This window comes from Leptosomus discolor, chromosome 1 (assembly GCF_034619465.1).
Source record: "Leptosomus discolor isolate bLepDis1 chromosome 1, bLepDis1.hap2, whole genome shotgun sequence".
NCBI lineage: Eukaryota > Metazoa > Chordata > Aves > Leptosomiformes > Leptosomidae > Leptosomus > Leptosomus discolor.
The window spans coordinates 61,754,210-61,767,030 of record NC_141391.1 but is presented as its reverse complement, the minus strand read 5'-3'; the positions used below and the strand labels follow the sequence as shown (position 1 = coordinate 61,767,030).

The following is a 12,821-nucleotide window of genomic DNA, read 5'->3' as shown; positions in this document are numbered from 1 at the left end:
GCCAGCCTCAGGGGTGTGCTCACGGCCTTCGACAAATCAGTAGGTTTTAATTTCAAAGAAGCAGAGCATCAGTAATACACTCAGAAATGAAAGGCACCTAAAGATTTGCTGTCAAAGTAGTCATTTCCCCAGTATATTACTCCAATTATTAGTCAAAAGCATTTACTTAGCGCTCTGCATTACTAAGTGTTGTACAGTTATTTGCATAGAAACGCAGAAAAACAATGCTGACATTAAATATGTTGTAATTTTTCTGTCCTTCCTTTAAAAAGTTCTTTATTGTTTTGCATAATTTTCTTCATTCATACAAAAAAGTTTTATTTGCATTTACACTTACACCTCTGAAAATATGTTTTAAAAAATATGCCTGAGAAATAACACGCTCTGATTCGCCACAGGTAGGAACAGCCAAATGAAGAAACTGCTTAAACACCGCAAATCATTTGTGCTCCAGTTCAACATGCTCTCTAAGCCAAGAAAAAACTTGGGCATTTATTTCCTCCATGACATCGTCTATTGTTCGTCCTTTGACTGCCATCCCATGGTTTGCTTTATCAATCCAGTGGATTTTTTTAGGGGCTTTCATTTTGCTTGCCACACCTTCTAGCAAGTGCTACGGAGAAAATAAGAATGAAAAAGTCAGAGAAGCAGCTGCTCCAAACGGTGCAACTCACAGATGTCTCTTGCTTCACCCGTGCAACACACAATAGGCAGCTCCTAAAATCCAAATAGATTTGCATGCACATTAAAAACATCTTGATAGGAAAGATGTGATGACAATGGAATTTATTCAATAATGGAATTTGCTCAAAGGTTTGCCCTCACTCAAACACAGAAAAGCAGAAAATTAGAACTTCAAAAACTGCAAAGGTCACAACCCTGAGCAGGCTCCTTCCCCACCCTGACCAAGGAACCCACTTTTACTGCCAGAGGGTAATACTACCAATAAAGGAACAGAACTTCTTAAGTCAGATTTGTCTAGAGTGGCAGAGTGGCAATATAATTCCCTAAAGACCTGTTAAGAGGGCGCTCCAAGGATCTGCTGGCTGCCAGCCTGATGTTTTGGTGACAACTCTTCACAAAAGCATTATACGACTCCTTAGAAACTGTCCAAGCACGGAAAATGCCAGTTGCACACGTTCCCAAATTCAGGCTGAATTGTTCAAGAATAGATCCCTATTTGCAAGAAAACAAGGCAGAAAACCACTGTATTCTTATCTCCGCACACCTGATCTTCACCTCTGGAAACATACTGCTTTCTACCACGGAAGTCTGACTTGTAGAACTGCTTTGCTAGAAGAATTTGTCATGACAACGTGACAAAGGAGAAACTGGTGGCACGGCACAGTGTTTGTGTTTTGTAATCTGGAACGGTTAAAACAGAATAGTAAATAACTCGTTCCATCCACAAGCCACTTTTAATTTGTACGATCCTATCAAAAAGGACAAAACATTTAAATCAGCAGTATTTCAGTGGCCCAAAAATGGATTTGCTGCAGTGTATGACCAAGATTGATCCAGAAGTTTCAAGCAACAAAAGGAAGCACCCCCAGGTTTCCTTATGTCCAATGAAGTTTCCAAGGCTTCCTTCAGAACAGATATATATATTTTTAGAGAAGGATGTTAATCAAACTCACAGCCATGTATACCAGTACAGACGTCAGACTCATTCCTATTCCTCCATACTGCCCCCCTTCACAGCAGGATTTACAAGGGTACTCACTTTTTCACACATGTCATCTGCTGATCCTGAGACAAACAGCACCGGACACCTGATAAATAATAAATCTTCATCCCGGAGCTTGGACTGAAGTTTTGGTCGATGCAATGGGTAAGATAAACATACTAGACCTTGAATGAAGTCATCGTCATGCTGGCTAAGCTGACGTATCACAGAGGCAGCAGCTCGTGAGCCCATGGAACGGCCTTTCTCCCATGTTAAAATAAAGGAAAAAGAGTATATCTGCTGTCACCTCATTACATTCTGTTCAAGTAAATAACTCCCCAAAACAATCCAACGGCATGTATTTCAGTGTACTAGCAGTAGTGCTACGGATGCTTTTATTCATCTGCTCCATGAAAAAATATTATTCCTAATTTCAACATTTTCTGCTAAAATATTTGTCTGGTTATATTATGATTTCACATCCCCATTTAAAAAAGAAGGGGGGGAAAAAAAGAAAAGATAAACAGAGAGGGATCCTTTGCAATACTGGAAGGGACAACGGCCCAACCTGGGGGCAAAGGGAAGAGAGGGACAGCTCCTATGCTCCAGACCCTTGAAATTCGAGACAGCAATGCTGTTACCTTGCATAACTTTTTTTCATGCAACCGTAATCTGCTCAAATTAAAAACAAAGTTTTATGTACTTTACTCCCAGAACAAATCCAGCAAGTGTTTATGCACACCTCAAACATCAGCCTAAAAGTAAAAGCAAAGGAGGAAAAAAATAAAGTGTGAACTTGCAGCATGAGGTCAGCCAGTAACAGGAAGGCGATATCTCCTCAAAGAAGAGGCATATGAGCTGGCAATGCTCTGTAATGGAGTGTTAGAAGTGGCTGATTCCAGTGGGATTAACTTGCACCAGTGCAGATTTGGTTTCACTTAGTCAGAGAACATTCAGAGTTTCCTGTGTCAAGTTATTCCTAATCACATCTATCTACTTCCCTTTTCACATAATATAACTGATTTTTTTTTTTAATCTGCCACTAGGTTTATCTACCAAAACCTGCTTTGGGAAAACTGTTTTCCATTTCCCAGTAACTAGACCTGCAGTGAAAAAGTACACAGGGATTATCAGAGAACTCACGCCCTGTCGCTTACAAGCGACAAGGAAGTTTTCTCCCAAAGTACCTGGAAAACACGGTCTATTGCTCTTCCCTTCCTCCTTCTGGAGCGAGATCTGTGGCATCATGAGGAGGGTGAACAGGTCTAGACAGCCGTGCACCCAAGAGAACCCGCTGAAAGCGGCGGGCTGGATGTTCCCACCTGCGACCCGAGCAGCAGCGCTGCTCAAGCCAGCCGCCAGAGCGCCGAGCTGCACACCTGCCCCGCGCAGCCACCAGCGACGGGGCTGGTGCCCTTCAGAGACCCGAACGCAGGTCTGTAAGCGGGCTGGGCACCTGCCTTCCCACGGCAGCCAGCGGGCTGCTGATCAACTAGTGAGGGTTACAGAGCATCCAACTGCCAGCAGACAGCTGAACCGCTCTCCCTAGGCAACACTGACTAGCGGGAGTTTATTCAGCTTGTTCCCACGTTAGACAGCAAGGTTTTAGTGCCCACCTCAAACTGAAACCTGTCATCCACATCTGTTCATTCGCTTCTTACCAACGTGGGATAGACTTCAACAATGGAGCAACGACAGATGGCTGTCGTTAGAGGTGGTGTAAGAGAGAAAACTATAGGTAATAAAAACAATACCTGCAAGGAAGACACCTGAAAGTTTATAGTCATCAGAAAGCTTTAAGTATTCCTAAAGAAATAAGATAAAAAGAAGCATTACAAGTCAGAATTAAGACACCTGGAAGGCATCACAAAATGGGAAGCTCTTTCAGCACTGCAGATTAAACAAATACACACAAGTTGCTCTCCTGTTTTTTTCACATTAATGATTTCATACCGTTTTGCAGCAACAACATAATAAACACAAGCATTTTCACATTAGTTCTCAGCAAATCTAAAACTTCAGGTGCACTATCAAGATACCAAAACACAAGTGATTACTGTGTTATCATTTCTGATAACTTACAGTAACAGACTGCACTCACACTCTTAGCCCATCAAAAGACAAAGTTAGCAAAAACGCCCTTCACTGAGGCTGAAGTCATGTATTTCCAATGAAAAGTTTAAGACACAATCAGTTATGTCCATTCTATGATTCTATGTATGACAGAAAAGATAAAATCCAGCAACACATTTTTCAGTTTTTAGGAGATAACTGATCAGATGCTATCTTAGCGGGGGCCTTTAAACTACCTTTACACAGCAGTATATTAATATAAACTCACTAACAACATTATGCTTCTTCAAAAGAGAATGGAGAACAGATGCACATTAAAGCTAGCCAAGTCTAACTTCAATGTACATATAATCTCAATGACATAATACAAATTAATTCCTTAAGAACTGGACGTAGTGCCCCTATAAAAATGTCTGCTACTCAATGCAAAGCACTCAAGCTACCTTCCCATGCCGCAGTAAATGCAGCCGGACTAATCAGGAGAAAAATTCCTACACACTCCAGAACAGGAAGATACTCTAAGCTGACACTATTATAACAGAAGGTTGCTCATTTTAGCAAAACCTAGGTGCCTAAGAACATCTTAAATAATGTAGCAGCAGCAGAAAGAGATAAACACATGCATGTAACAGTTTAATTGGTTTTGACACCAAAGACTATTTTGGTTCTAGGAGTCTCATATGCTGTTTCCAATCTCTTTTGCTTCAACTTTTCCTGCAACCCGAAGTCCCCTACACTTTCCCCAAAGCTTTGTTCTCCCAATCACCAGCCCTCAGAGACCCAGCACAACTCCCAGGTCAGCTTCTTTCCTCTCAAAACCGCTCCCAAAGCTGTAACCTTTAATCCCCTCACCAAACCCTCCCAAACACCTACCTCTTGTTTCCATCCTAAATGCTTTGATTTTTCCCAGCTGTAAGCTCTCCCGCAGAACACCCTTGCTTTCTTCACATCCTTTTCTCGAGCTTTTCTTTATCTCCCTGAACTCAAACCCACATACTTGCTGCAGCTGTTCCAGCTACTGCCCATATAAAAATTGTTCCTGCTGTTTCTTTTTACAGACAGCGCTCCATTCAGCTAACTATCGCTTCTAGTTTTCCCATTGTTGCCTGACTAATCTCTGGTCATAATTTAAGAAACCCAGAAGACGACATCCATGGATCTAAGCTTTGGCAGAATTTGGTCACTTCTTACCACAACTGTTTTGAAGGCCTTAGTCCTATACGCAATGTTAAGGCCTTTACAAGTAAACCGCAGGCACAGAACTCCATGGGATGCAAGACAGGTTGCCAAAGACACTAAGTGAGGGAAATTCATATCTCCTCCAGCTCCATGCGTAAGAATCATTCCATATGTTGATTTCTTCTCTGGGACAGAAAAGATAGCATCAAGATACTTGTTTCCAAAAGGTATTTTCACTTTAACCTAGAAATGAAACAAAAACACCCCATAATTAAATTTTTAAAAAAAACAAACAAAGCATCTTCCCAGTCTACATGTTATGATGAAGGAGAATCGGGCAATCAAGAAAGAATCCAAAATTGCCAAGTCCACTTTTATTTCTTCGGTTTAAGAGTACTTAATGAGGAACTCTACCTCTGGCCTGAACATTTTCCATGCAATAATGGGCAAGTCACCTTATCACCCCACACCTTATTTTCTCCACTAGAAAATGAAGCATCCATAGCTTCAAAGGATGCTTCAAGGCATAAACTGAAATGCTTCTTACCTTCACTATATTATCTACCTATTCGAGAGCCAACTGCCATAATTGACTACTTAAATATCAAGTCTTCCACAATAAGAAAAATTAACTCTTCTGTAAGACTTAAAAAGTAAGAAATATGAACTCTTCTATAATTACAGTTTCCTATAGTGGAAAAATATTTTGATCTGCCATCTCTCACAGACATTATTAAAATAAAAGAATTACAGAAGCCCCTAAACATTTATTATCAAATTACTTTGGGTCTGTAGAGCCATATGGAGTATATATAGCATTAAGACAACTCCATGCTGGCAGCAACTGTTTAATCCTGTAGCTGTAGGATCCATGTACAAGCTTGAATACACAGGGAAAAGACCAAAACAGAGTATTATGAAATATGGATTTGAATACATTAGTTTTAGATATTACTCACGACATTAAGAAAAAAAAGGAAATTCATTTTTTCATTAAATGTTCAAAAATAACTGAGAGCAGATGTCACATGATACAAATTTCATGTATGTGTATAATTGATATTCCAAGATAAACAGGACAGTAACTAGCAGCCAAAATCACAGAAATACAAGACATGAAGACACAGCCCAGCAAATGTTTCCAAATTAGACAGCAGTAACCACTCAGGGGAGTGGCAGGCCGCATATAGTCAAAGACTGAACTTTCCCCAAGGACAGGAGAGACACAGCACAGACTCAGACTAAGCCAGGGTCAAGCTGGCAGAGGGCCTCCAGTTGTGACAGACATCTGGAGATGCTGAATGACATGCAAGACCAGCTGATGTTTTGCTGAATGAAAGGGAACTGGACAGCACATGTGCCCCTGTACCTGCTGCAGCTTCTGAAAGCAAAAAGGAAAATACCCAGGGCCAGAACGAAACACAGTTTCATGCCACTGTTGCCTCCCAAAGACTCTCCTTGGTAGTGGTCATAGTATCATAAGGTTCGAAGAGACCTCTAAGATCAAGTCTAACCGTTGACCTAACACCATCATGCCCACTAAACCATGTCCAGAAGCACTACATCTACACGTTTTTTGAACACCTCCAGGGATGGTGACTCCACCACTTCCCTGGGTAGCCTGTTCCAACGTTTGACTACTCCTTCAGTAAAGAAATTTTTCCTAATGTCCAATCTAAACCTCCCTCGGTGCAACTTGAGGCCATTTCCTCTTGTCCTATCGCTTGTTACTTGGGAGAAGAGACCGAGTCCCACCTCACTACAACCTCCCTTCAGGTAGCTGTAGAGACCAATAAGGTCTCCCCTCAGTCTCCTTTTCTCCAGACTAAACCACCCCAGTTCCCTCAGCTGCTCCTCACAAGCCCTGTTCCCCAGGCCCTTCACCAGCTTCGTTGCTGGTCCTACAGGGGCACCGCACAGGAAAGGAGGTTTGGCAGTGCCCTCACGGAGCTGCTACCTTTACAGCCTCAGCCCAGCTGAAATGGGCAGAGGATGCCGGACAGAGGATGGCAGTCGGACACGGGGGTGACCAGCACTCACGCGCGGGTACACAGATGGCCAGAAGTCTGAACAGCCAGAGCTGCTGCTTCCTGACCACCTGGCCACTGCTCAGTGAAGACACCAGGCCAGACGGGGCTCAGCAGGCCAACAGCCACGCTTACACCCCTCCCGTGAAGGCAGAGGCGGCAGCATACCCACCCCCCCCCCCCTTCCCCAGCTCCAGGGCCTCCTCAGAGGGGAAAGGCAGTTGCCGCAGGCTTCAGGACCTTACATATCCAGACGGAAAACAGGCACACGGACCCTACAGGCGGTTGCTCAGCCGCCAGCCGCAGCTGCTGGGCCAGACCAGGCACTGCGGCCTCCCCCGAGCGGCCCGGTGAGCCCACGGGGTGGCTGGGCCCGCCAGGCCGCGGGGCTCCCCCCCGGGGCCGGGGTGGCTGGGCCCGCCAGGCCGCGGGGCTCACCCCCGGGGCCGGGGTGGCTGGGCCCGCCAGGCCGCGGGGCTCACCCCCGGGGCCTCACGGCCTCACCAAGCCCTGGGCAGGCTGCGGCCCAGGACAGCCACCCTGAACCGCCGGCCTCCTCCACGGGCGGCCCCGGCACAGGGACGGCTGATTTCAGCGCTCCCCGGGCGGACCCCCCACCAGGTCAGGGGGAATCACTGCGGCCATACCTCTGCCTGCCCGCCCATGCCGCTCCCTGCCCCGTGACGTCACGCGAATGACAACCCACCGCCTCCCCGCCGCTCGAAAGGGCAGCCCCGGGGGCTGGCTGCCGCGGTGCTTGATTGGCCCACGGGTGCGCAAGGCTCCGCCCCGAAGAGGAGGGGCGGGGCTAGGCGGCCGGCTCTCTAGGGGGGGAGAGAAAATAGGGGAGGGGGAGGTTCGCGGCCGGGCCGGGTCGGGCCGGGCCGGGCCGGAGGGGGGGGAGCACCGGGAGGCGTTGGCTGCAGGCAGGGGCTTGCGCTGGAGGGGAATTTTGAACGGGGGTCGGGTGGAGGCGTGTGAGGAGACGCCTCTGGGATGGGCCTCGGGTGAAGCGGGGGCGCCTGGGGCACGTCCGGCAGCGCTGGGTGCCTGTGGGGGTCGGCGGCGCCTTGAATTACCGGGTTGTGCGGTTAAGCGCACACCCCGGGGGCGTCAGGCACTAGTAGCTGTATTTTTAAAAACTGTTGGGTCTATCAAGGAGAAACATGGCTTACTGATCATAGTGACTAGGGAAGGAATTTAAACGGCAGTTGTTTAATTGCTGAATTAATTAGGTATGAGTGATGATGGTTTATGTCCCCATAAATAATTTTTACTCACCTCTATGTGGAAAAGACGGCCTGCTACTGATTATTCAGAAGAAATAAAGCCAATTACTTAGGAATTGCTTGAAAGGCTGTGTTCTCACTGACTTCAAGTTAGGGATATGATCCTTACTACGAGTTAGGTGTCCAGAGCAACATCAGGTGATTTTTCTGGCAGCTGTCAGCACGCTGGATCTATGTGGCATTCACAAACAGGAGAGGGAGACCACATGGCTAGTGTTTCAGATGCCACCGTACAGCTATCCCCTGGGCTTTATTATACAATAAAAACCTAGTGTGTTTAATAGTATGTTCAAAACATGGCCTTAAACTGATGGAAGACAGCACCAATATTCTACAACAATGCTTGCGGTATTTATATATCAGCTATTTCATACATACGTAAAAATTTTCTTCTGAAATCCTCTATGGCAAGATATTTAGCCAGAGATCATGTTTTCTTCCGTTATCAGTGTATAAACCTCACATAAAATTAGGATACCCTATTACTTTAGCTGATTGAAGATGCCATCACCAAGTGGAACTTTGTTTTTTGTGTGTTCACCTGCTGGAAAATTAAGCGTGCTCTGGCTTGTGCTCCAAGTGCCTCGCTGTCACTATGCCAGCTGGATATTGTCAAGTACTGGGATCCAGTACTGCAGCCTCCTGAGAAGTGAGCCTGGCAGGGCAGCTCGGATGTACCCACTATCTCAGTGACCAGCCCTGCCATCTGCGGACTGCCAGCCTCGCAGGCAAATTCCCAGCCCAGGCATTATCACCTTAAAATGTGTTAAGGGCAGAAGTGGGGAAGTTCAGCTGTAATCAAGCTTTATTTGTCTACACTTCTAGCTTGCCTAAAAGTTGTCGAGCGAAAGCGAGATGCGGAAGCATAAAGCTGGGTGAAAGGCATCAGCGCAGCCTGTGAGAATTGTATGTTTCAGGTCACTGGGAGCTGAATTGCAGACAGTGTTGTGGGAGCGGCTCCTTGAGCCCTACCTCACATTTGGGGAGTCCAGCAGACTTGGGGGAAGAAAATGCTTCAGAGTAATACCAGATTAACTCATCTTGGGTGGAGATCACGCTATTCCGATTGATACTTAACACCAATTAAACCTTTATAAATTAGATGCTTAGCGAAAGGGGGCTGAGAAGATATGCCATCCTGAAGGAGTTACATCAACTCAATTCAGAACACAATAATGCCAGAAAGAAGAGAGTTATGAAAAACTTTGTATTAATTTTCTAGTTTTTTCATCTTCTTTGCTTTCTTTCCTATACATAGTAGATGTGTATGTGCTCTGGTATAGTTTATATTTTTGGGGTTGTTTTGCTTCTTCCTTGGTCTGATTTTTGCATTCTCTTTTTCTTTTTCATTCTTTTTTTTTAAAATTTTCCTCCCTCTTCAGTTCACCTGCTGTGTTTCTCCAGCTTTATTCACATACTATTTTCAGAGCACTCCTTGAGGAACACAAATGCCATTAAATCTATGCATGTGTAACCCCTTCCCACTGGAAAGCTATTTCGTTGTGCTTTCTGCATACACTAAGCAGCTACTGGTTACTTCCTATTTTCTCTGTTCATTTTCTCAGCCCAAATCTCCTTTCAATGCTTAAAACCCTTCTCTGCGTAAGCACAGCGTTTGAAATAGGCTAGCTAATACCTGGCAAAGTCCAGAGCAATGCGAATGAATGTGTGAATGTGCGGAGGAAGGAGGGGCTTCGTTCGTTTTTTAATCCTCATGGGAATAGGGTCGGGCCAATCTATTTTTGCCACACTTTTCCTGCAATACCTTTCCTTCTGCATGATAAGGGTCCTTTATAGTGGCCCAAGTATGGCTAGTATGTCAAAGGCTGGGAACTTTAGATATAAACATATCTATTAGATTCCAACTCCTGGGTATATTTTTTTCTGATGGGTAAATTCTGTTTTTACGGTTTTGTGCATATGTAATGAAATCTGTTGATTTAAATGTGAAGGAATTGGGGTTTTGGTTTTTACAACATAAGGCAGCTTTCATACCTAGCTGCTCAAAATTAGGTTTCTGTGGTTTTAGGGGGACATTTAAGTAGATTCTAGTTGATTTTCAAGTGTACTGAGTAACTCTAATGAAACCCAGAACTATTCACTACTAGGACTCATTGAAAATCATGATGCTTTTCTTTATATGCTTAAATATGAATTAAGTTTCTAAGATTATAAATATTTTCTGAGCTTCTGATTAATGTTTTTAATTAAACACCTAAGAAAACGTGGTTTCTTAGATGCATGGCGTCATTTTATAACTTTAACCTTGCATCACTCCTGGAAATAGAAGTTCATTCTGGAAACAATGTATGGTGCATAATAATCTAAATTTGTCATCAAATATGAAAATTATGAGAGGTATGTGATCTGACATGTCTCAGTGAGAATATATGTTGTGTGTTATAATAACCTATACGCTGCTGTAAGCACCTCTGACAGATTTGATATGCCAAAGACAGCTGGTTTTGAAGAAACAGTGGCTGTTTATCAAAGAATGACATTATCCCCAATCTAAACTTGGGACCTGTTAACTTTGGGGAGCGCATCAGACAATCCCTGTTCTTTTCCTTGGATTATAAATATGGCTTTTCATACCAGAGACTTAGATTTCTATGCAATAGGAACAACAGAGATGACCTTTCCCACTAATCTTGTGTTGGAATAGATTTTCGTACATTTTTCTAAATGTTATAAACTTATAAAAGAATATGTTTTCTTCCTGTATTTCAGTGCAAAATAACTAAAGGCTGAAGGGCATGGGGATCAGAAACATTTCTTTTTTTCTTTTCTTAAGCTTTTTAATAAAAGACCATCAACATTATTCCTTTTGTTCTAGGCTGGAGACATACCTATTTGTTTTAAAAGTTCAACTCTCACTCTAAATGAGAAACTTGACTTTTGACCAAGATCCTTCATTTTTTCCTTTTCCTGAGGATGTGAATACACAGCAACACATGCATGTGCTGTGTGCACAGCTAGCAAAAGCACCTTTACTGATTTTCTGAAAGTGATCAGCAAGCTATTATTCGATGAGCCAGTATAGTTTTCGTGCGTTAAAAGCTAGTGATATCCATAATGCTGACTGTTTTTAAAACATTTTATCATACTTCTTGAGGGGCTGAAAAGATTTTGAGGTCCTTTCTAAAAGAGGAAGCGATGGACAGGCAATAAGCAGAACCGCTGTAACGTGCAGAAAAATACTGGATTTTAGCCTGGTTTATGTAAATCCCCATGTCTTTACGATGAACTGGAGAGCTTGGCCATTTGCACTGGACAACTTTCTCCAGGAAGGGTGAAGGAGCAAGCCATTCTGCAGATGTGGACGTTGACTGCCAATGAGGTCAGAAACTGTCTTGGCTGTAACTTGGGACCTTAGGCTAGTCAGAAGGCGAATTGCTCAAACCAAACTGAAACCGTTTCTATTAGTGGTAATTCTGTAATTCAGTCTGATAAGATGTATTTGTTAGGTGATTCGTTAATTTGACATTGATAATAATATCATTGTTTTATTATTCTAGCTTTTCCTGTGATCTCAGCCTTCTTGTTGTGTCCGTCCATCATTAATTAGCCTGCTCAGACTGTAATATATCAGTAACACGTTTACTGTAATGTGTATGGGTTAGATACTGATTTTTATGAGACTGTAATATTTACAGAAAACTGCTGCCTTTCGTAGCATGATATTGCTCACAAACTCTGAGTAACAAATCAGGTAACAATCAGGTAACACATGTGCAATGCATAAAAACTTTCTCTCTCTTCCAAACAGCATGAGGCTCTTTGGGAACATTTCTGGCTTTGTAATTGTGTGCTAAATAGAAGGTCCTTACTTTACTTAAGGAAGGTGTCATCATGTTGTGTGCTTCTGGGTGGCAGCTTTTGGATGCTATACGTTTCTCAGGGTCTGTGTTAGGGACTTTGTATTCCCTCATTGTTCTCGATAAATGCAACTGCTTTGTTTTCCAGTGGCAGCTGTTACAACTCGTTCGTGTGCTGGGTCTGCGCTGGGAAGTGCTGGCAGGAGGTAGCTCTAGCTATTCTCTCCCCTTGGCTGATGGTGAACTGACCTGGCCAGGAGCCAGTGGAACAAACCTTTCTGCTCCCACTGCTGCAAGAATTAATAGTTTTGGCATGTTTGTGCAATCTTTGAATGCTAAACTCAATTCCATGTATGTTTTTGCTCTGAAGTTTCACTCTGTTTCTATCTGTTGCTTCTTCAAAAGGTTAGCATGGGTAGGGAGGGTAAAATCCTGCCGCTGCCGGGATTATCTTTATTATGAACATTGTGTTAAGATCTGAGACTCTTTAACATTTAATTCGTAGTCCAAAAAACTGATACCCTCTGCGGTCATGTCATCAGTCATCCAAGTCAGTTACGTATCTGGAGATTATTGCTATTTATAATTATAAACACCATGTTACAGCCCCTAAATATGGGAACTCAGTACATTTTGCAAGCTCCTAGGCCATTTTCACTTTCATTAATAAACTGATTCCTTCTAAGGTACAGAAAATTACATTGCACCTCCCTAACTCATACAGATTCACACAAATTAGAAAATTAAGCCCTTTGTTTATCCATAAGTT

General features: G+C 43.6%; 1 protein-coding gene across 1 annotated transcript; it reads right to left on the bottom strand.

Moving 5' to 3' along the window:
* Nucleotides 1–399: 399 nt before the first annotated feature.
* Nucleotides 400–7,610, bottom strand: TEX30 (testis expressed 30). The gene is made up of 5 exons (XM_086482069.1): nucleotides 7,593–7,610; nucleotides 4,931–5,161; nucleotides 3,421–3,472; nucleotides 1,724–1,926; nucleotides 400–613 (listed from the first exon to the last, which is right to left on the bottom strand). The coding sequence occupies exons 1-5, from the start codon at nucleotides 7,608–7,610 to the stop codon at nucleotides 440–442; spliced, it is 678 nt and encodes a 225-aa protein (XP_086338195.1). The 3' UTR covers nucleotides 400–439.
* Between the last annotated feature and the right edge of the window lie 5,211 nt (nucleotides 7,611–12,821).